The sequence below is a fragment of the Protopterus annectens genome, chromosome 2.part1 (assembly GCF_019279795.1).
Source record: "Protopterus annectens isolate FY-2018-M chromosome 2.part1, PAN1.0, whole genome shotgun sequence".
NCBI classification, from domain to species: domain Eukaryota; kingdom Metazoa; phylum Chordata; order Ceratodontiformes; family Protopteridae; genus Protopterus; species Protopterus annectens.
The window spans coordinates 562,659,808-562,684,890 of NC_056729.1; the positions used below are offsets into that span (position 1 = coordinate 562,659,808).

At 41.7% G+C, this 25,083-nt stretch overlaps 1 protein-coding gene across 1 annotated transcript in view; it reads right to left on the reverse strand.

The window, feature by feature from the left end:
- IMMT (inner membrane mitochondrial protein) overlaps positions 1–25,083 on the reverse strand; it is a 1,103,717-nt gene that overhangs the window by 375,981 nt on the left and 702,653 nt on the right. The window contains exon 11 of the mRNA XM_044062331.1: positions 21,648–21,662. Coding sequence (XP_043918266.1) covers positions 21,648–21,662 — 15 coding nt within the window. The remainder of the gene's footprint in view (positions 1–21,647; positions 21,663–25,083) is intronic.

Consider the following 25,083-nt stretch of genomic DNA (forward strand, 5'->3'; position numbering starts at 1 on the left):
GGATGTCATGGTCTGGGCCTAAACAGGTGATGCAGTAAGAATGAAAATCTGAGGTATTTGCTTTCCACAGGCAAGACAATTATTAACTTTTTCTGACATCGGTTAGAGCAAAAAAAAAAAAAGGATCCCCAACGGGGTACTTAGCTTTAGAAGACTTCAGGCTTGAAACTAGAAATTTCAGGTTACGGCCGATCGGCACTTGTGAACTGCTTCTGCTTCGGGCTCCTACGCGGCAAGAAAAGCTGATGTAATGGCGTCAGCTGCATGCTTTATACCCTGATGACCTGACATCATGGAAGAGGCGACAGCATCCGATGCAGAAATCCCAAGACTCTGGTATTCGGGGCGACTAAGAGCTACCTGCAGGCAGATAACCCAAGCATGATGACTGCAACAGTAAAACACGAAGAACATCTGGAACTCAATCAGAAAGGACAGTGGTGTCCTTACAATATCTCATTCTTCCAGAAGTTTGTAAAAACAAAGGATGGGGGATGGTGAGAGGGAAGTTGAGGAATAATGAAAATGGCAGCCTGAACTGGCACCTCACCTAAGTGTCAGGTTTAACCATAGCCTCACCTCAGGCTTCATGCCCACCGAGTGGCACACAGCTGCAGTTATCCCACTCCACAAGGGGGGAACCACCTTGGATCCCGGGAACTACTGCCTCATCAGTCTGACGAGCCTGATCTGCAAGACCATGGAATGTATTATCATGGAACTTATAAACAAAGACATCGGCAACCTTCAAACACTGGACACCACGAAATCTGGGGTCGTGAAGGGCCAATCTTGTCTCCTGAACCTGAATGTCTTCTTTGAAAATCTCCAAAGCCGTAGACAAGGGTAAGGTGGTCCACACAGCCTATTTGGACCTTGCCAAGGCCTTCAACACCATCCCCCACTCTGGAATCATATATAAACTTACTAAGCTGGGCATTAATCCCGACATCACTCGATGGGTTGACAACTGGCTTATTGACAGAACCCACACTGTAAAAGTAGCAGACTCCAAATGCAGCTCCAGACAAGTGGAGTACCTCAGGGTTCAGTCCCGGGACCGCTCGTTTGGCATCTATTTCTCTGAAGTACAGGCCAACACTAAGGGACTCTGGCTAACAAAGTTCGCAGATGACTGCAAACTGGGAACCATTACTGAATCTCCAAATGATGTGGATATTCTACAAAAGGACCTTACAGAAACAGATGCTTGGTGCCAGAGCCATGGGCTCAAGCTCAATGGCAAGAAATGTATAGTATCCCCTTTGGGAAAAACATGTACTCGTGAATTACCACATAGGTGGCAGTACACTAAATATCGAAAGTGTGATGAGAGACTTCGGGACACAGGTGGACAGTGGTCTCACCTTCGATAACATCGCCACAACAGTCAGGGAATCCTTCTATGTGGCACACTTCATCACTAAGGGCTTTTCATTCAGAAAAAAGGAGGTCATTGTCCCACTGTACTCATCCCTCAGACACATTATAGAATACAACGCCCAGTTTGGTATGTATATCTCAAGACATGTGCAACTGGAAAAGCCGCAGGAATACCTCACTAAAAGAATCACAGGCCTAAAGCAGATGCCCTATGCTGACCGTCTAAAAAAACTCCACCTATACTCTGTCACATATAGTCTACTCAGAGGCGATCTCTGCTTAACATACAAGGCCATGTCAAACCCAGAGCTGTTAAAGCAATCCCAGTCCCTCAGAGAGACACATTTCAGGGATCTAAACCTTGTCATCACAATGAACAAAACATGCTGGAGAGATAGGTTCCTGACCCAGAGACTCCACAGACTCTGGAATAGACTGCCTATATATGTCAAGCATTGCGCCTCTTTGGCCCTCTTCAAAAGAAACCTTGATGATTGGATGGGAGATAGGAAATTCACCCCGGGGATCAAGACAGGGGTCCATGGAAGTAAATACTGTGGGAAGAAATAGCCAGGGAATTATTACGGCTAGGCTTGTATAGGCCCCTAGGGCCAATAGCTTAGTACCAACCTATGAACCTATAAAATGGACAGCACAGATGGAATGTTAGGGTGAGTACATAACTTCTTTATCTGATGTTATAGTCCCCAGCTACCTAAAACCCTGGGTGGACTCTAAGGACGGATATTCCTGAGCACAGTTGAACCAAAAGATGCTCTACCCCTCGAGACCAGATCTAATTTGTAATGCGTGACAAAGGTATGAGGTGTTGCACAACAGGTTTAACCAAGATAAGACCCAATTTATTATATACAAGAGAAATACAGTCAGCCATCTGGTTAAAGTTAACGTTGAACCCAACAAATAACACTAGCTTCTTCGTAAATGCAACGTTACGAACACAGAGGAATCGCTGTGCAAACACCTGAAATAGCACTTTCACCCACTACATGTGGGCTTCTTCAGAAGGTTCTGAAGAAGCCCACATGTAGTGGGTGAAAGCGCTAAACCATTTTCTGTGTATTTTAACTGAACAAGTGGATTTTCGTTAGTTTGTTAATAAAAGGAAAATATGTCAGGTGTTTGCCAAGCGATTCCTCTGTGTTCGTAACGTTGCATTTATGAAGAAGCTAGTGTTATTTATTTGGTTAAAGTTAGTTTTGCGACTGGTTTACCCACTTTCAAATTGGCAAAGGAAACAACTGGTCTGTCTTTCCGATTTCTTTTGTCCTATGTAGATAAAAACATAACTGCCTGTGAACATCCAATAAATGCAACATATATTCATCTTTGTTTAGAAATTTAGGAAAGAATACTGGCAAATTAATGGACTGTTACTGGATTCTGACAACACCTTGGGAAGGAAGGATGCATTTGTTCGTAATGTAAACTTATCCTCATGAAAAATCAAGGGAGGATTTGAAGACAAGGCTTGAAGTTTCGAAATTCTTCCTGCTGAGGCAATGACCACTAGACAGATAGCTTTCTCAGGTAAGAAACTTAGTCACATTTAGCTGCTGGTTTAAAGGGACAATGAATTAATGCATGCAGTACAGAGTTCAGATCCCATAGTGGAGTAGGATCTTGACCTGAGGGTCTCAAAGAGTGCCTCTCAAGAATGCTTGGCAAAGTTTAAGAGAGGCCACAGAAGAATCTTTAAATCTAGTATAAAAATGAGATATTGCTGCTAACTGAACCTTAATGGTAGAGGAGCTCACCCCTTCATTAAAGAGCAAAGCTAAAATTTCAAGCAAGTTATGCATCAAAGTTGAAAATGGAGCAATATGATTTTGTTGTGCCCAATAAATAAATCTTTTCCATTTACTTGTATAAAATTTTCCTGATGAAGGTTTATGGGAAGATACAAGGACATGGCGGACAGAGGAAGAGGGCATTGGTTGTCTGGTCATTAACGGAATTGGAGAAACCAAGCTGCTAGCTCGATGTTTGAAATATCTGGATGCATCATGCCTGCCATATATGACAGGAGGTCCAGAACTGGATCCAGAAAACAAGGTTGGCATAGTAGTTGAGGCCACAAGAAGGGGAACCATATCTGCAGAGCCTTTAAGATGCAATGAGGGTGAATTTGCTTTTCAACCTGACAGCTTTCTGCAGAAATTTTGAAATTAGTGGGTAAGCATAATGTAGATCGGGAAGCCAACTGTGAAGTAGAACATCCCTTGGTGATTCCCCCTGAGGGGGAATTAGGGCAAAGTAGCTATTACATTTGATGTTTAGAGGAGAAGCTAAAAGATTGCAGCACTGCTGGCACCACTGACAGAAAATCATTTGTCATTTTCCTGTTGACAGTCCACTTGTGAGGTAGAGGAATGGATCTGCTCAATCTGTCTGCTATAACACTGGACTTCTCCGGAATAAGCATTGCTATGAGAAAGTGGTTGGACGAGATGGCCCATTGCTACACTCTGAGTGCTTCTTGACATAAGGAGTAAGATCTGGTAACTCCTTGTTTGTTGACGTACCAAACTACCGACAGTCTGTTTGAAGCACAACTGTCCCTACAGGGAGAGCGTCCTGCAGGGTTCTGCAATGCTATGACATCTGCTTTCATCTATAGAACATTTATATGCAAGTTGGCCTCTTTGGGGGGAAACCAACTACCTTCGACTGTTTTCTGCAGAAAGTGTCCACCATCCCATCTGAATAGTGTCTAGTCTCTATTGGCCTTGGATTGGGGGAGAATGAATAGATGGCTTTTTAGAACTTGATCTGACTGAATCCACCACCTGAGGTGTCTCTTGCATGCCTGAGTGATTCTTATTTGTGCTGATGTGTACTGGTAAAGAATAGACCACTGTGTTCTTAGCATCCACTGAAGAATTGTCATACGACATCTGGTTAGAGGAATTAAGGTTACTGTCGCTGACATTACACTGATTCTAAAGCTTGAAGGACCAAGCAAGCTAAAATCTTGGCATTACGAATTATTTTTCAGACCTGGATTCTGATAAGTCTGTATTCTTGAGAGGAAAAGTTATCACTGAAGTCACATTGAAAAGTACTTCTATGAATTCCAAATTTTCAGCTGGTTGAGAGTGAGATTTGTTGTAATTTATGGTTATCCCCAGAAAGGAGCAAATCTTGAGTACCTGATTTCTTTTCCTTACTAACAGATGCCTGGTCAGGGTAGTAATGAGTCAGTCGCCTAAACATGGAAACACCCAGCATATCCCTGCAGTCTCAAGTTAGCTGCTACTACCGCTCTGCATTGGGTAAACACCCTGGGGACTGTGGTGAGGTAAAAGGGCAGCGCTCTGAACTGCTAGTGACTGGCTCCCAGCTGGAATCATAAATACCTTTGGGATTGTCTATTCATTCTTACATGATTGCATGCATCCTGAAGGTCTATTGAGCACATCCAGTCATCCTTGCCCAGAAAAGGGAGAATGGACTGGACTGTAACAATATGAAACTGTGTGTTGAATTGACTTGTTCAATTTGCTGAGATCCAAAATTGGTCTCCACTCCCCGGTTTTCTTTGGCACTGAAACAAATCTTGAGTACGTCCCAGACTATGTCTGGTCTGATGGGACCTCTGATGACTCTTCTCTAGCAGCTTTTGTACTTCTAGTGCTACTTCTTTCCTCCGACTGGGTGGAACACTGGGAATTTTTCATACACTTGGAGTATGAAGGGAAAAGGGAATTATATAACCTCTGGAAATAATCCTTTGCACCCATACATCTTTTCTCTCTGTCTAGCCAGGCTCTCAGGTGCAGGTATAGCTGATTACCAACTGCCTCCAGAGGTGGACAATCAGGCCACCTTTCAGGAGCACTGGTAGGGTCCATCAGAAACAGAATCCCTGGGCCTCCTCTGCCACAGGGGTGTCAATGTATATCAGAGTTCTCCCCTCTGCCCTTAGAGGAACTTTCTCCCAGTGCGTCTTGGAAAGGACCTTGGGACTTTGAGCCACATTTTCTGACCACCTCATTGATTACTAGAAAAGGATCTTTAAGACACTGAAAAATGTTCGCCCAATGTAGATAGGGTCTTTCCATCCTTCTCACACCTGGAAAGTGTGTCCTTTACTTTTGGGCCAAACAATGAAATGACAAAGGCAGCAATGACGAATAAGGACTTAAAAGGCTCCGCAAAATCACAAGCACATCCATGCATGCCTCCTAATGGATATGCCTAAACTCACTGCCCCTTGAGGCACCTTTGGTTGCATGCAAAATAAGCTTCCTGTATGAATTTGAGATAGATTGGAGGGTAACCAACTGAGACGCCATAGATGATTGGGTCTCAGCAGAAATAGTCCCTGAAAGGGAATTTTAAATTTCTTTGAGCAAATCCTTTTGCAACCTAGTAGAATGCGCCAAATAGTCCAGTGACCTAAGAGCAAAGGTCACTGAAGTGTAGCTATACCTCTCAAGCCTGTCCAACACCCTAGATTCCCTGTTAGGGGGATAGTTCTTTCTTGGTAGCTGCTGCCACAACCATGGCATTCACAGGCACCCCTTTACCCCAAAATTGCTTCCCCACAGATGGACCTAGAATCTAATCCGTCTCCTTAGGTACTGATTCAACTGAATCTGGCTTCTTCCACGCCCACAGAGACCAAATCAACAAATTTGTCGGTGGACGGAGTAACCCAGGAGGTAGATGGGCCAGCTCCAAAGGCCTTCAGAAATAATAATTCCTCGGGTGAAAAGTTGCTGGGGATCCAACCACCTCTCTGTTTAAGGATCTCTAGGATGTCTTTACATGAGAGGTCTTCCAGATATGATTGTGGGGATCTTTCACCCTCATCAAAATCAGTATCCTCAGTGATAGACTCTTGTGGAGAGTCCAAGTGACTTTTACACTTTCTCCTCCTACGGACTTCCTCAGTGGGGTGCTCCTGGGAAGCGTCAGAACAGACTAATAAACCCTGCTGGGTGGTCTGGGTGTCTCAAGCTGGCTGTCCCAGTGGAATACAATAAGGCTCCAGAGCATAGACACAACTGGGAAGCGGACAGAATCCAAGGGCGCTAGATCCATCCATCCTCTCGGAACAAAAAATACCCTCTTCACAACCTCGAAGGCAGACCGCCCCGGAGACAGAGAGAGAAAACCCTTGTGCTGAGAAGGCAGGCTTCTGGATCACTGACTTCTCCCACCCGGAAAGCAATCTCCATGAGGAGGAAGTCAGAGCAGAGCTATCTTGTGCTGAAGCACCAAATCACAGAGATGGCTCCAAAAGCTTTGGAGTCGACTCAAATGCCTCAGACCTGACAAGGAAGCTTCAGCTCAGAGAATCATCCAGACCTGAAAGAAGTCGGAGCTGGAGCACTCACAATAAGCTTGGGATCTGAAGATGTCATCTTCAGATCTGAGCGAGATGGACCCAGAAGGCTCGGCTTTAGGGACTCCATAGCAAACAAAGGGATCAGAGAGGGTTATGAAGTGGAGGAGTGGTAGGTGGACAGACCTCCTACCCTGAAGGGGTAAGAGCTGGTAAAACACACATCTGCATCTGCTCTGAGAAGAACTTCTGCATTATTTTGTCCATATCTTCCTCTATTAAACTCCTGGATAAATGCAACAAAGCAAGGGAAGACAACTTTGATCGGCACCTTTCCAAAAATGTTGAGGGAACCCCTGAAGGCACAGGATCAAGAGAATGGGAACATCTGGTTCTTGGAAGAACAGTGGTACCACAGACAGTGGGATCTGCAGGTTTCTTTGTCGTATCCAAAAACTTAGGACACATTAATTTCTTTTTCTTTAGATCCGAAAGAGAATGATTTTGAGAGCTTCTCGGATCCGATTTAGATCTCTTCCTATAAGACTCCGAAATCGGGGCAGAGGGAGTGGAAGGCATCGGACACAGAGATTTGGACTCCTTAGCTTTAGTCTTGGAGGACTGAGCCCCAGCGATAGCTTCAAAGGATGATGGCAACAAGTCCTTCAGAATAAGTATTTTTTCTGTCCACTGTCCCTGGGATTCAAACTGTGCAAATACAGCAATCCTCCTGAAGGTGCTCTGGGCCTAGGTAATAAGCAGAGTGTGGGCATCAGGGAGAGGCAACTTATGCTCACAACACTTTTTGAAGACAGAAGGAACCTTCTCAGCCATTTCAACAGAAGAAAAAAGTAAAAAAAACTAAGAAAAAAGGAGGAAGTCTTTTTTTTTTTAAATGAAGAGAAAAAGAAACAGTCAGAAAATACCAACAATGGTAATAAAGCTACACCAGAGTGTATAACAGGAAAGAGAAGGGAGAAACATTACCAACAATGGTAAAGCTATACAATATTGTATGAGGGTAAGGGAGTAAACAAGTAATATACAAGTTATCAGAAAACAATTACTGCAAAAAAAAAAAAATCTAGCACTTATCTGCAAAACTTGAGAGCTAAGCCTGACCAAGTCTTTTCACAAAAAGCAGCCAGATCTGGGGTATGTTAGTTGTTGATGCATTATGGGTAAGGGAGAAGCTTAAGAGCTTTTTGGTTTCCACGCGCTTATTAACAGCCAAGTCCGATCTGAACCCAACAGTTGAGGACAGAATGAAAACTGACATCAGATAAATGAAATTTATTTGGAAAAACAAAGATTCAAAGATCACATGGAATAAAATGACTACCACATTAGAAAGGCTATTATAATGCCACCCAACATATATTTGCATATTTTATTCAAAATTCTAATTACAAACTTAAATGGAAAATACTTACACAAAGTGGCTGTGGTGAATTAGTTATGAGACAATGTTTGGTTTCAAGACATAGACTCAGCGTCCAAAGGTGTAACTTATACAAAAATTAAATATAATGAGGAAAGAGCAAGATAGAGTACGGCCAAAAAGTCTGCTAAATGCTCTGTCCCAGCAACAAATAATATAAAAAGAGTCAAATATTGGGTCAGAACGAAGCAGAATCAGATTCAAATAATTCCAATAATACGTAGAGAATTCCAAAGCAAACAAATATAATTTATTGAAGGGTGTCCAGACATAAAAGTAAGCGCTTATGCTTAAAAAGCTTCATCAGACATAAAATAATATTCACCCATAACATAAAACCATATATATAACGTTCAAATTACAAAAGGAACCAATCATTCAACTGCACCAATTCAAATCTTAAAGAAACATGATACAGATATCGGCATTATGCAGATTATATTAGTTATATAACATATATCCTAGATGACCGTGTAATGCATAATAAAACAAGCTGAAACAGGCTAAAAATTAAACCTAAAAACATTAACACAAAAAAATATCTATATAACTAAATAAATACATGTGATCATATTAAAATACTAATCTAGTATAGACTATATAAAAAAGTAAAAGAGCATATACAAAGGAATAGAGTAACATATAAACACTAGCTTATTATTCCTACGCTTCCTAAGGAAGGGCTTAATAGAAGCCCTTTCATTTAATCCCTTCCCTTTGTCTGCCCTTAATCTAATGATCCAATTACTAAACACTAGCTTATTATTCCTACGCTTCCTAAGGAAGGGCTTAATAGAAGCCCTTTCATTTAATCCCTTCCCTTTGTCTGCCCTTAATCTAATGATCCAATTACTTTCTATAGTCTCTGTATAATTCCTAATGTCACCCTCACGTGCACTAGGATGTATCACAGTCAATGCCCTAAATAAAAAACTATGTGTATCACCACTTTGAGCAATATGTTTAGCTAGTGCATTATGCTCCAAGCCTTTCCTAATATCATAAATATGCTCACGCATTCTATCCCTAAATAATCTGTTAGTTTTTCCAACGTAGAAAGATGAGCAAGTCTGACAAATAGCCAAATATACTAGATGTGAAGTCATACAATTAGCTGATGCAGTAGTCTTAATTATCCTATTCAAATCTGGATGCAAAAATTCATTATGGTGTCTATAAAAGGACAAAAATTACATTTGCCACAGGGTACAGTATGCATCTCTCCGGATGCCAAGTTCCTATCTCTAGGATAGCAAAGCAACCTTTTTAGATTCCTTTATTTCTATATAAAAAACATAGCTGTTCACCTACCACCCTCCTTATACTTTCATCTGTTTGCAAGACAGACCAATGTCTGCCTATAATTCTTCTGACTTCCATATAGTCGGAAGTGTAAAAGGATGGAAACTTAACATAAGAGTTAATAGATGTTGGACGTGTGGCTATATCGGTAACAGCTGTTCCAAAATAAGGAGCAGCTGTATCAGATCGTAGAGTTGGAATTATATGTAATTGTCTATCAACTTCAAATTCCTTATAGCCTCTCTCCAATAAATTCATCCTGAGGTTCACCAGTTCATCTATAAAACCTGAATCTGGAGGATTCATCCTAGATGAACGTATACCTTGACCTTTAATAATATTCTTAAAGACATAAGAAGGGTGCATGCTGGATCTCAATAACAGTGTATTAACATGGCATGATTTCCTATATATCCCAGTATTAATCAATCCACAGGATAATTTTTCTATATAGAGATCAAGAAAATCTATCTTATGAGAGGAGTGTTTCATGGTAAATCTAAGATCTCTATCTTAGATTTAGAGATTGATCATCTGGCAATGAGTTCCTGGAAGTAGGTACAGATAATGATGATGATGGACTCCAGACACCCCACAGCTGGGTATATTACTGGGTTCTTATACAGGTGCTTGTGGGGATCAAGCACTCTACTGAAGAGACCTGTCTGGGAACAGGGCGAAGAGAATCATGCTACAGTGACATGTTTGGGAAAGTACAGTTGTGTACACCTACCGTAAATGTAGATGTTAGAGTGTCTTCACTGTTGCAGTCATGACTGTAGGGTTCTCCCCTGCCGGCAGGCAGCCTTCGGTCGGCCAGAATCCCAAAGTCTGGGTCCGGCATCGGCTGTTCAACCATGCTCCCTGACGTCAGAGCGCCAGGAGTACAAAGCTGACAGCCGACGCCATCTTCTCCAGTTTTTCTTGCCCCAGATGTCAGGAGTCCAAAATGGAAAAGGTCCCATAACCTTTGCAAATACACCTCAGAAGAATGGTGAAAAAAAGGAAATACACAAAAGTAAAAATAAGAGGGGACAGGAGGGAGGGAAACCCAGACTGCAACAGTGAAGACACTCGAACATCTACATTTATGGTAGGTGTACACAACTGTACTATGTTGATCGTGTTTCACTGTTGCAGTCATGACTGTAGGGTAGAATCCCAAAGCTGAAAGAAAGGGTGGTGCTCATAAAGAAGGGGTGGCTAAAAGGCCCTGCAAGACTGCAGAGGCAAAGCCTGCCCTAGACTTAGTAGAGAGGTAGATTGTAGTGCTTAGAAAAAGTATGCACTGAACTCAAGTTGCAGCTTCCAAAATGTCTTTGGTAGGAACTCCCCTGAGGAAGGCCGCAGAAGTGGGAGCAGCTCTGGTGGAATGAGTCTGTATACTCCCTGGGATTTGCTTTCCATGGTGTGAATAACAAAATCTGATTCCATGAGCAATCCATTTAGAAATGGTCTGTTTTGCAAAGGCTTTACCTTGGGAACTTGAAGCATAAGAAACAAACAATTGTTCTGATTTTCTGATGTCCTTGGTTCTGTTCAGGTAAAAACATAGTTGTCTGTGTACATCCAAGGAATGTAAGATCCTTTCCCCTTTATTTTGAGGAGTGGGGGAAAAAGGTTGGCAAGTGGATAGTTTGATTTAAAGCCACTTTGGAAACCACCTTAGGCATGAAGGTAGGATTAGTCCTCAAAGATACCCTGTCTTGATGAAAAATAATATAAGGTTCCACAGCCATAAGAGCTTGTAACTCTGAAACTCTCCTGGCAGAGGTTAGGGCTATCAGGATAGCTGTCTTCCAAGATAAAAACTTGATGTCAGAAGAGGCAGCAGGCTCAAAAGGAGGCAAGGTTCCCAGGAGCACCCCACTGAGGAAGTCCCTAGTTCCAAAACATAGTTGAGATCCTACGCAGGAATGGGAGGAGATCTAGGAGGTCTTAAGTTCTTAGCTCCTCTGAGAAACTGTCTCATGAGCTGGTGGGAAAAGATGGTAGGGTCTGTATTATAATGAGCAGAAATAGCAGAGGCATGTATCTTAATGGAAGAGAAAGAGAGACCCTTATGTAAGAGATCTGTCAGGTAAAGTAAAATTAAAGTAATGTTAGGAAGAGGAGGATCAGAATCCTGAGCCTGCATCCAGGAACAAAATCTTTTCCATTTTCCTGCATAAGATTTTCTAGTGCTAGGACGTCTGGCTTCTAAAATGACATCCATAACCTGCTTGGGTAGGAAAGAAGAAATCAAAGGCCCTGGATTAACCAGGCCAACAGGCTGAGAGTTCTGACATGAGAATGTAGAACCTGACCCTGATGTTGGGACAGAAGGTTCGGAGACTGAGGTAAAACCCAAGGGGGCTCCAGGCATAGGTTTTTTAGAGTTGGATACCAAAACTGCCGAGGCCAATTTGGAGCCAGCAAGATCATCATCTTGGGCTTGTCCTGTTTTTATCTTCAATAAAACCCGTGGAAGAAAAGGAAGAGGCGGAAAGGCATATCCCGAGAGGTTCCTCCAACTGAATGACAGGGCATCCACTTTCCAAGCTTCTCTGTGGAAAGTCCTGGTGCAAAAATTCTGTAGTTGATGATCGAGATGGGATGCAAAGAGGTCTATGTGAGGACATCCCCAGACTGCTGTTATCATCCTGAATATTTTGGTGTCCACCTGGTAGAAACTGAGCTTGAAGATCCAGATTGCAAGCTAGAGCTGTGTTCCATAGATCCATGGCTAGTCTGCAAAGGGGGTAGGAATGAGATCCCCCTTGCTTGTTTATGTACCACATAACTGTGGTGTTGTCCGTCCGTATTAGTAGTTGTCCTGGTTGTAAGAGATTCCTGAAGGCCAATAGAGCTTTCTGAACGGCTAACATTTCCTTTAAGTTGATATGCAGGTGCTTCTGATCCTTTGTCCAAAGGCCCTGCAGACAATTGCCCTGAAAATGGGCTCCCCAAGCATAATCCGAGGCGTCCGTGGTTAGAATCTGAGAGGCAGGAGGCAGACGGAAGGGTTTCCCCTTTGTTTAGAGCACATGCCCTGGACCACCAAAGAAATTCCTTTTGAAGGCAAAGAAGGACGGAGATCAGTACGTCTAAACTGTGGCAATACTGAGACCAAGAAGGATGCAGGAGTCCATGTAACCCAAAGCCTGCAGGAATTTCCTTGCAGATAGTTGAGTTAAAGTTGCCAAGGTTCTGAAAGTTGAAGCCAGCTGTAATTGTTTTTCGGATGTCAGAAATGCCATCTGGGTTGTGGTGTTTAGAAGTGCACCCAGAAAAGTTATCTGTTGTGATGGTGTCAAATTTGACTTTTTTATGTTTACAGAGAATCCCAGGAACTTGAGGAGGTTCTGTACAAATTCTAGATGCTGGAGTAAGACATCCTTGCTGTCTGCCTGAATTAGACAATCGTCCAGATAAGGGTAAATTTGAATTCCCTTGAGTCTGCAGTAAGCTACTACTGGAGCCAGGCATTTGGTGAAGACTCTGGGCGCAGTAGACAATCCAAAGGGCAGCGCAGAGAATTGAAAGTGCCTCGATCCGGCCTTGAACACGAGATATTTTCTGCGATCCTGCCTTATGGGAATGTGTAAATATGCCTCCTTTAAATCCAAAGTTACCATCCATGCATCTTTGGACAGCATTGGAAGTAGCTGCTGTAGAGTAAGCATCTTGAATTTTGGAATCTCTAGAAAGGTGTTCAAGACCGACAGATCCAGAATGGGTCTCCATGAGTTTTGCTTCCTTGGGACTAGAAAGAGCCTTGAGTAAAAACCTTTTCCTATCTCTGAAAGTGGAACCAGTTCTATGGCATTCATAGCCGAAAGAGCTTCCACCTGGTTTAAGGCCTCCGTCCATTGATGTTTTGGAAGGTCTGGCCATCCGCTTGGCCTTGGCAAGGTATGAAAATGAAATTTGTAACCTCTTAAAACCACATCCAAAACCCACTTGTCTTGGGTTATTTGAGTCCAATTTTGATAAAAAAGAGAGTTTTCCTCCGAGAGGGGCTTCCAGGCAAGAAGTTCCTGTAGCCCAACAGAGGGAGTCATTGAGTTTGTTTCCTTTGAGTTTGTGACCTGTCCTCTCCTCCCCTAGGGGTGGAAGCAGTCCACTGTCTTGGTCTATAAGAAGCTTGTGATTGAGGCCTTCCTCTGGAGCGTCTATATCTACCCCTCTGAGGCCCGTCTGAAGTGGGAAAGGACCAATTTTTTGAAAGCCAATTCCTGCTAAATCTAGGTGGCTGTACTTGTAAGAAATCTTTAACTGTTTGCATGGATTTCGCCTTATCCTCCATCTTTTTAATCACCTCTTCAGCTTTTGATCCAAACAAAACATAATGCTGAACAGGAGCGTCCAATAATTTAGCCTTTACTTGTTAAGGCAAATGTTGTTCCTTTAGCCAAGCATGCCTTCTAATGACTGTGCCAGAGGCCACAGCCCTACAAGAAGCCTCCAAGGCATCAAATCCACAGTGTAAACCATGTTTCCCAACTTGTTCAGTGGCATGCATTAAGTCATGCAATTCCTTATCTGCACAGGCAGAAATGGAAGTAAGCTTTTGTTTTAAAAGACAAGAGAAATTGCTGGTATTTTAACATATGAAACTGACAGTTTAAAGCCCTAATGGACAAAGTAGCAGAAGTGTACACCTTTTTGCCCCATCTTTCTAAGGATCGAGAATCCTTTTCAGTAGGAAAGGGATTTTTGGCAGAAGCGGCCTTAACTCCCTTAGGACCCTGAGAAATGGTTTCAGGGTCAGCAGAAGGGGTCTTGTATAAAAACTGATGGGAATCAGGAACCCTGTAATTTCTATCAGGCTTAACAGGAGCAGGAGGAAAAGAGTCAGGGGTTAAGTTAGCCTCCGAAAAAGCATCATCCACAATATCCAAAACAGGAAGAATAGCCAGGGGTCTATGTTGGGGAAGAAGAAAATCCCTCAGTCTTTCCTTAGATTCCGAATACTCCTGTCCTTCCCAGTGGAAATGTTCCCTCATTTCATGCAAAGTTTCCCCAAAAGAGAAATCCTCAGGGGGAGAAGCTGAAGGAATGGATTCTTCAGCATCAGAATCCTCATAAGGAGGGAAAGAATATTCCTGATCAGAAGAAGAAACTGAGGAAACAGAAGCCTGATCAGAGGAATCATAATAAACATCCTGCCTTGGCCTTTTATCTGGAGGGGGATGTGAACCCCTAATCATAGTAAGTAAATCCTCCGCCATCTTGAGTAACTGTTTCTGTGACTTGGGAGCCGGTTCAGAGGAGGCCTGTGTTGTAGTCTTGGATTTAGAAGGAGTCTTTGCCTTTGTCTTTGGCTTTGCCTTTATTAGAAGCTGAGTAGGCCTGAAAACCCCTTCGGAAGCCGGTACCTGCACAGCGGCTCCGGACCCATCCGAAGGAGCATTGTCCGAAGGTCCTGCAACAGAAATATTTAAAGGTCTGGTCGGCTCCTCATGAGAGTCCGTTTTGGCCGTCGGTTCTGAAATGGCCGACGACAGGGGCTGCAAAAGCACCTCACTGATGACGGCCGAACCTGAAGCTGGCTCCGCTTGTGCGCTATCATCAGATTTGGACCTCGGAGGCCTGTCTTTATCCTTGCGACGTTTGTGAACTCCGGTAGCCGGAACCGTATCAGACGACATTTTGTAGTTAAAGCGCCTACCGAAGTAATGAAAAGCAAAATCGTACCTTCGCTTAATTGTACGTTGATTGAATCTAGCACAAAACCGACAACTAGCTACGTCGTGGTCAGGGCCTAAGCAAGGAATACAGTAAGAATGAAAATCCTTATGAGGTATTTGCTTCCCACATGAAATACAATTATTAACTTTTTCTGACATCGGAGTGGAGCAAGAAAAAAGTTTCCCCAACGGGGTACTTAGCTTTGAGTGGAGAAGAAAATCTTCGGACTGAAGTATATCAGAAAAAAAATCGCCAGGAGTCAGCCGACCGGCACTTGCGAACAGCTATCACCGCACGGCAAGAAAGACTGGAGAAGATGGCGTCGGCTGTCAGCTTTGTACTCCTGGCGCTCTAACGTCAGGGAGCATGGTTGAACAGCCGACGCCGGACCCAGACTTTGGGATTCTGGCCGACCGAGGGCTGCCTGCCGGCAGGGAAGAACCCTACAGTCATGACTGCAACAGTGAAACACGATGAACATCACACCATCCAAGACTGGAGGTATGTCAAGGCAGACTCAGGAGTCCTCTATAATTGGCCTGAGGTAGGGACAACATTCTAGTTCCCAGTTAAAAGATTTCTTCATTCTCTAAAGGGTGTCCCCCAAGGTTCAAGTCCTCAAGTGGCAAGGCTGAGGACAAGGTGTCTTTATAGCCAGAATTTAGAAAATGTTGGGAAGGTAAAAAGCTTCACATAAGCAAGTTGATCATTGTCAAGGATATCATTCTCACTGGTGGATGTTTCCCTTCTTTTGCCAACAGAGGTTCCTGGTACAGGTTACCTTTCTACGGTGGGCTGCTTAGAATTCGGGAAATCCATGACGTCCTGCACCAACTTAATTAGGCCCTGTGAAGAGACCTGGGGAGGGGTGACATGGAACTTGGTTAGAGTCAGCTGGGGCAAACATGTTTAATACCTAGGTGTCTTGGGTATGGATGAAATGGGCACTAGTTATCAGGCTCCGGAAGGGTGGTTGTGACTGAAATCTGGATCTGGGGAATTTATTCTGGAACTACCAAGGGGATACCACCCTCATCCTCTGTCACCAGATTTCAGGTGCAGAAGATGGGGCCTGTGCAGCCACTCTGGACCCAACTTATGACGCCTTGGTGTCAGCTAACAAGGGTGTAGACTAGGTTGTAGGCATGGCAGAGGACTCATGCCTATCAGATGGTGGACAGGGGGTTGTGAAAGCTCAACTGTATTGAGGATTTCAAGCAGAAGTGGGGAGTCAGACATTGGGAAGTCATCAGCCTTCCATACATCCCTCTCCTTCATGCACGTCTCTTTACACTTCTTCATGAAGATGGGATTGGGAACCAGAGGATACCATTGCATAAGCAATCCAAGCACTAACCAGTTTTAAAAACTAAGACTTGGCCTTAATTTTTTCATTCTACCACTACATTTAGCAGAACACTGGCAGCTTGTCACTTTGTGCTCCAAGCATAAACAGAACAATAAAAATATTAAGGGATTTGCTTCCCCAAACCTAAGGCAATTTTTAACTTTACTTGACAACAAACACCTAGTCAATCCTAAGTGAGAAAAAAATTCCCCAACAAGTTGCTTAAGTGAACCCTCTGGCTTCAAGCTAGCCAATAGTTCAACACTTCTATACGCAGCCTGATGCATTAGAGTAGCATGGCAAGAAAGAGATGAAGTGTTGACAATTCTTTATACTAAGACATCTTGATGTTGGCTGGGGAAGGTGAAAATATCTGCTATTCAGGCTGAACTTGGGGTACTGCATGGCAGGAAGTCCCAAGACTTAGTACTGCAACACTAACTACAAAGAACAATTCAGCTTCCTTTTCTGGGGGTAATGTAAGCATTCAGGACATCCATAGATTAGAGATGCATTTTTACAATATCATCTGATTTGTCAGGGAGCTCCTCCTTTATGGAATTAATAACTAGACTTGTCTGGTCAATTATCCATAGGCCTTTTTTCTTCAGAAGATCCAATGTTCACAGGTGCTGCAACATGCAGTGATATTTTTTAGTGACTAAAGAAGTATTCTTAATCCAAGCGTTCTAGCTGGCTCCAACCAATAAAGTATAATCTGCAAATCAAGAAATAACAAAAATGACTTAACATCTACACTGTTAAGAGAGAAACAAATACGTACCTGCTTCACAGGGAACTCCAGCAGCTTACCATTGCTCAGCTGTAAAGTAAATGCATACTGGCAGTTACATGCACGAAGCACATATATGCTGTTTGGCAAGTGGCTGCAGATGCTTGGGGGGGGGGGGGGGTAGTTGCACATAAAAAAAAAAAAAGCCCCAACCTTAGCAGCAGATGAAGGCATCCTCTCAGTCTCAGCATCTGACTCTCACCTACAGTGGATATACAAAGTTTACACACCCCTGTTAAAATGCCAGGTTTTTGTGATATAAAAAAATGAGACCACAATAAATGATTTCAAAACTTTTCCCACCTTTAATGTACAATTCAATAAAAAAAAAAATAAAACAAATCTGTTAGGGGGAAAAAATATAAAAAATAAAAAACGTACAATAAGCTGGTTGCGTAAGTGTGCACACCCTTAAACTAATACTTCGTTGAAGCACCTTTTGATTAATTACATCATTCAGTCTTGTTGGGTAGGAGTCCATCAGCATGGCACATCTTGACTTGGCAATATTTGCTCACCTTACAAAAGTGCTCCAAATCTGTCAGATTGTGAGGTCATCTCTTTTGCACAGACCTCTTCAGGTCACTCCATAGATTTTCTATTGGATTTAGGTCTGAGCTCTGGCTGGGCCACTCCAAATCTTTAATTTTCTTCTGGAGAAGCCATTCTTTTGTTGATCTGGATGCATGCTTGCAGTCATTATTGTGTTGAAAGGTGAAATTCCTCTTCATCTTCAGCTTTCTAGCAGACATCTGAAGGTTTTGGGCCAAAAGTGACTGGTATTTGGAACTGTTCATAATTCCCTCCACCTTGACTAAAGCCCCAGTTCCAGCTGAAGAAAAGAAACCCCAAAGCATGATACTGCCACCACAATGCTTCACCGTGGAGATGGTGTTCTTTCAGTAATGCCAAGTGTTGTTTTTGAGCAAAATGTACCTTTTGGAATTGTGGCCAAAAAGTTCAACCTTGGTCTCATCAGACCATAACAGATTTTGCCACATGCTTTTGGAAGACTTGATGTACTGTTTTGCAAATTTTAGCCAGGCTTGGATGTTTTTCTGTGTAAGAAAAAGGCTTCCGTCTTGCAACCCTACCCCACAGACCAGACATATGGAGAATACAGGAGATTCTTGTCACATGTAGTACACAACCAGTTCTTGACAGAAATTCCTCCAGCTCCTTCAGTGTTGCTGTAGGTCTCTTGGCAGTCTCCCTGACCAGTTTTCATCAATTTTAGAGGGATGTTCAGTTCTTTGCAACGTCACTGTTCAACATTTTCTCCACTTTTTGATGACTGTCTTCACTGTGTTCCATAGTACATCCAATGCTGTGGAAATATTTTTTTGTACCCTTCTCCTGACTGATACCTTTCAACAATGAGATCCCTTTGATGCTTTGTAAGCTCTCTTTGAAACATGGCTTTTGCTGCAGCAGGCAACTGAGTAAATGTCAGAAAAATCCTACTAGGACAGCTAAACTTCATTTGGGGTTAACCAGTCTCTAACTGATGGCAGGTGTGTACCAAAGAAGAATGTGTCTTTCAGCTTTTCCCGGTTAGGGGTCACCACAGCGGAACTCCTGTCTGCTAATGATTGGCAGTTGATTTTTACGTACCGGCTTGCCAGGCCTGACGCACAACCTTCAACGAAGGTACGCCCATTCACGCATGTCTCCATGCAGAAGACGCTCTAGCTGACAATCGAACCGGACAGCGTCTTACTGTGAGGCGACAACGCTACCGCAGCACCATGAATGTTGTAATTAAATCAGAAAAAGCTTCAACAAAGTATTAGTTTAAGGGTGTGCTGTACACACTTATGCAACCAGCTTATTGTATGTTTTTTATATATTTTCCCCTAACAATTTTTTTTCATTTGAATTGTACAGGTTATAGGTCACATTAAAGGTGGGAAAAGTTATGAAATAATTTATTGTGTCATTTTTTTATATATATCACAAAAACCTGGCATTTTAACAGGGGTGTATAAACTTTTTATATCCACTGCATAAGGGAAATGAGTGGGCCACTGGAATCTCACCCCTTGGAGGAAACAGGTCAACAGCATGATTGGGGGGGGGGGGTGGAGACCCCCAAATATTTAACAGTTAATTATAAATAAAAATAGCCAAATCGGGTAAATACATGAATAAAATACTAAAAATGTTTTCAAGTCCAGCATCTGCATATAATTTTTTGTAGGCAAGCTTGGTCAGTAATCAACTTCCTCAGTAACTAAGGTACTAAACTAGATTTTGTTCTGCAAGGTCCACTTAAGTTCTCCAAATGAAAAAATCAGATTCATGCACAATGTAAACAATTTTGAATAATGCTTCTCTCCTAACAAAAAACAGCCTAACCAACTAAGCAGTCAAGTAACTCAGCTATCTAACCACAGTGAGCTCTTACTGCCCTTTACGCTTGATCTTATTCTGTCTTTTACATACAGCTGGCATTCAAAAAAGTATGTCTACATTCAGTTTATCATTAACAAAAATACTGAGAAACAAGATCTGACCACATAAGGTCTTTTACCATACAGCCAGTATTACAAAAAAAAAAAAAAAAAAATAGAGCACAATACATTTTGTTTTCCTATAACAATAATGCTACAGTGCCACTGAAAACAGGAGTGACTATAAGTCACTATTACAACAGCAGTCCAACTGTGCAAAGCTATGCAGCAGTAACTAACTGCACACCATACCATAAAAATGCAAAGTGGTGCCCTGTTGACTGACAACAGCACTACCTGGCATTGCAAACTTTGCTCTTTCCACAGCAATATCAACGACTGAATTATTGCTGAAAATATCAACAGTGAGCGACTGCTGACAATCAAACGAGCCAAGCATCAGTTATAGCAGGAGTGAGCACCAAAGCAACCCTACAGCCAAAGCCTTTTTTGAGGGCACTGCTGAAAGTCTACATGTGACCTGCTTCCACAGAAATGCAATACTGACTATTCTACTGCAATACTGGCAATGTCAATAACACAAAACTGTATCCATATAACAAGTTTAAATAAAACAGCAGCTGAAATTTCAGAGCCAGTGAAACAAACTGACAAAAGTGAGCATACGCATGCAAAATATCTGCTTATATCTTCCAAAGGGCAATAAAAAGACTTCACACTCCAGATATATGCTCCCCACACCCTCCTGTGGGATTTAGATGGCTCCAGTACATAAACAATGGTACTAATCTTAATGATAGCAACAATAAGAATGGCCTTGTTCCAGATCCAGAAATATATCCTTATCAAAACAAAGACACTAAGGTGTGGCCCAAAGGCAGGGCTAGCAAAAGCCTATGTACCAGAAAATAGATCAAAAGGGCAACACAGAAAACAATCTGAAGTGTCTGATGCCCCAAGATTTGCTAAAGAGAAAGCATTATGAAGACATTCACAATCTTATCAAATTTAACACTGCAAAGTATAAAACAGGACTCTGTGCCACTGAGAACTACAGCAACATCCATGATACATTCGACAACTGTGCTGTCAACAACTAGCATTTGTGCATATTCAAGTACAGACCTTACGTACAGTATATGGGGTACTCAACCAGGATGGCCAGAGAACTCAGAGGTGACCAAGTTATATCTAAGAGATGTATGCTCCCCAATAACAGTGCTTGGACTCTAGACTTCACACATGCAGAAAAGCAGCTTCCCAATGACGGATAAAGCCTTTATCCATCCACCCATCAAAGTGCTGCAAAACAATGTAAAACACTGCCATGTGAAAATACAGTGCTGGAATCAAATGGAAAGCAGGCACTGGAGTTTACCAGCTAACAGGCAATCCAAAGTAAGAGAAACATACTGAACAAGATCCATCATGTTCAGTATTTTGTAAGATCTGCTGTGAGGCAGTACAGGAATTAACAAGCTTTTGAAAATTTTTGGCCATTCAAAAGAAAACAGACAAAATAAACTACAAAATTTTAGGAGGAACTTCCAAGCAAACGTAAATAAAATAGTAACTGATAAGATAACCAATAAAGATTTTTACAAATGGACAAAACATACCAAAAAGCCAGAGTATATGAATGATACTCTGAGGCACAAAAAATGAAAGTAAGGGAGGACCTGGTATTACCCCTGTAGCCATCTCAAATGGCTAATTTGCAAATAGAAAAACAGTAAACACGTTTCTCTGAAAATGAACAGCACGTAAATAATAAAAACATTGAACCAGGCATAACCAAGGCAAGGAATTAACAAAAAAAACAAGTTTAATAATATGCACTTTACATGCTGCAACTGGCTATTAAAGAGAAATTCCACTTTATTAAAATTATTAACATTTATTAACATTTTATACAACTATGTCAGCAATAGGTATAAAGGAAACCATGTAAAAGCATTAAAAAATGGAGATTCACTCACCTAGATCAGCAACCTCTGCAATAAATCATGAAATAAAAAAATTAGAGTAGCTCTACAACAGCATACTCAATACAATTAGTAAAATATGCAGCAATAACCTAAACATATCAGTAATAGCAAAGCAGAATATTTAAAGGTGTTGCATTTGATAAAAAAGCAAAGGATGATCTAGTACTACAAAATTGTTTTTTAGAACTTCAGAAACTATTAGCTCAGTAAATTATTAAATCACATAGCAATACAACAAAAACTTGGCTGCATGAAAATATGCAGGTAGGCATTTTAGAAACATTAAAGTAGTAACTGCTTAGTGTGTTAGCTGATCTGAGTGAAGGTGAAGTTTCTCTTCTCAGATCCAAATTTCTGCATAAAATATTTGAATTCTCAAGCTTCCACATTTGCCAGTAACACGCATACATTAAGATGACATGTAACAGAAGCAGGGGTGCTTAGGCCTGTGCTCCAAAGAAAGAGCAAGACACAGACAAGCAGAACTCAGTTATACACAAGGCTAACAAAGGAAAGTACATCTACAGAGGCTGTGTAAAGGTCATCCAGACAAATAGGAACAGCAAAACTGTAAAAATAATCAACTGCAAAAGGCCTTCTTGCAAACAAGCTAATGACTATTTTCATATCTGTTAACTCTGATGGAAAACATTCTGCAGTGGATAGATGGCTGAGAAAAATCTCAGGCATTACCAAAGAAATCCCTTAGGTGGTCATGGGCTGAAAAATAGCCTTAGAACAACAGCAAGTCCTCAGCACTAAGGTGTCAAAGTAAGCTTTACTTCAAACAGGGTAAAGGAGAGAGCTGATGACCAACACTTTCGTACAAATGTTTCCAAACAGCCAGTGGAAATGCCACATTTCTAAACAGACTTTGATCACAATGGCGTTAGGGCATTTTGCACTTCAGTGAAAGAAAATGAAGATGAGAGCATTCTGTATGGAGAGTATTTGACACGCCGCAATAATAACCCTCTTGGGGATTAACAACTAGTCCTTCCTCCTGAACCTGAGCCCTGTTCAAGTAAAGATTGAGACAGCATCACCTGTCAAGAGAAATCCCCTTAATTCTGCCACTGAAAATAAAAGAATTGCTGATTGAAGGCCCACTGTTTGCTATTCTAAAAGAATATTAGTTCTGGCTTAAGCACTTGGGCTTCAGGCCAGTTATTCTACATTAAGAAGGTTTGTGGTCTGCACTCTTGTGGGAAGAGAGGCAGGATTCTGCCCTTCTGAGCTGAGAATTTTTGGTCACGGGCTTACTACGTCTGCTTATTTGAACTGTTTCTTTCTGAAATTGCTGGACCTTGTTGCTGTAGCACAGACCAGATTGAGGCCTGCTGAATCTAGCGTTGTTTGTATAACTTGAGCAGTGATCCAGGACATCTTTTTTTAGAGAAGGTTCCCCTGCACCCTACTAGCAGGAGTGTGCAGTTAGAACTTGTCTGATTGAAGACTGCTGGAACAGGGCTCAGTTTTGAGCTTTTTTCTGGTTAATTGGGTAACTTGTATAAATCAGTTTGTTCGTTTTTATTTTTTATTGTTTTATATGTCCTGTTCGATTTTCAACTAGAGCGTCTTCTGTGTGGAGACATGCGTGAATGGGAGTACGTTTGTTGAAGGCTGCGCGTCAGGGCTGGCAACTCGGCACGTAAAAATCTACTGTCAATCATTAGCGGACAGGAGCTCCGCTGTGGCGACCCCTAACCGGGAAAAGCTGAAAGACAGAAAAACAAATAAAAAAAAAATGATTGCATTTTATTCATCTGCTTTTACTGTATTTGTGTTTCTTCCTAGTTTATTACTAGGGGCATTTACTACAACTCTGATCTGGGATATAACAATAAGTATCCTTTTCTGTGCATTTAAAGTGTTTTTTTTGATTGTATCTGCTTTATTTTCTGAAAAAAAAACCCCCAAAAAATATACTTGTTTCCCACCTTTCTAAGCTAGTATAAGTCCAGTTTTCATGTAAGTGCTGAATTCAGGGCTGTGTTACAAATCTCTGTGTTTGCCCATACCTTACTTGGATAGAAGTAAGTTTCTCTGTTCACCTGTGAGAAAGGGGAGCTTTGAGCAGCCTATCTGTCCTTAGAGGAGTGGCTTCAGCCCAGAAATTAGCAGTTTATTGGCCATTTTGGGCTAATTTCAATCTCTTTCATTTCCCTGCTATAAATACCACATTTGCACTGTTTTGAGCTCTGATTAGCTGGAGTATAACTATTCCAGGCTCCACAAAGTGTCCTCTTCAACTTTTCCCTTGGAACTAGACAAACGTTCAACTTAAGCACTCAAGCCATTTATTTCTCAGCCAGGTACTTGCTAAAAACTCCTAGCAAGCACATATAAACCCTAGCACTAGTCCCTCCTGTACTGTACAGAAGGACAAGGCTATCTAATCGACCTTACCTGCTATCCAGTAAAACAGTTCACTGTACCTATCCAGGCATATCCAAAGGGCAATTTCAGGTGTAATTTCCAGTCCAACTGGTGAATCTGGGCATTCTGAGGCAATGTTACAACTGCCTCATGTATACAGACAACCCTCTCCTCCTACCACCAAACACTAATACATGCGAGAGACGCAATTATACAGCCAAACTAGAGGCTAAGCTGCCTCAACCCAAAACTGGATCACACAGTCAACAGAAGGGAAATAGTTGCATCACACCACCAGGACTCACATAGACACACTTAAGCAGCATCGGCAAAAAACACACATAAAAACATGAAAACAACTCGGAGGCTCTAAATAAAAATCTGCAAAAGCAACAGCGACCTCCAAAGCAAACATCCAAGCAAGCCCCACCCCCCCAAACACAAACCATGAAATACATGCTTCATAAAACCAGTGTGCTATGCAATCACATCAATTACTACTTGGTGCTGAGGGGACTCCAAGATAAAATGTAAGTATTAATATAAAATGTGCTTTGAAATGGTATAGTTAACTTTACATTATTTTCTCATTACACACCTACTTTTGCCTTCCTATTACTCTTATTGCATTTTATGTTTCACTTTATACAGACTACCTGGCTCTCTCTCACTGTATTTACTATATTGCCATTTGACTCCTCATGCATTAATTACTTTATGTAGATTAGCAGTTTGTTCAATGGCACTTTTTAAATATTGGGTTCTAATTTATTACTGCAGTAGTTTGTTTATTATCACTCATATGATCTACTGTATTTCATACTGTACATTCCATTTAACTGTCACTCATTCTGAAATTCTGTTAACATTAAAGAACAAAAGCTCATATGCCTGTCTTGGGCCCTTTCATAGTAAACATATTTATTGTTACATCTTAAATGAAGTATTAAAGTTTTTATATATATATATATATATATATATATATATATATATATATATATATACACACACACAAAACTATCATAGCCCGATTGGCTATTCAGCTTAT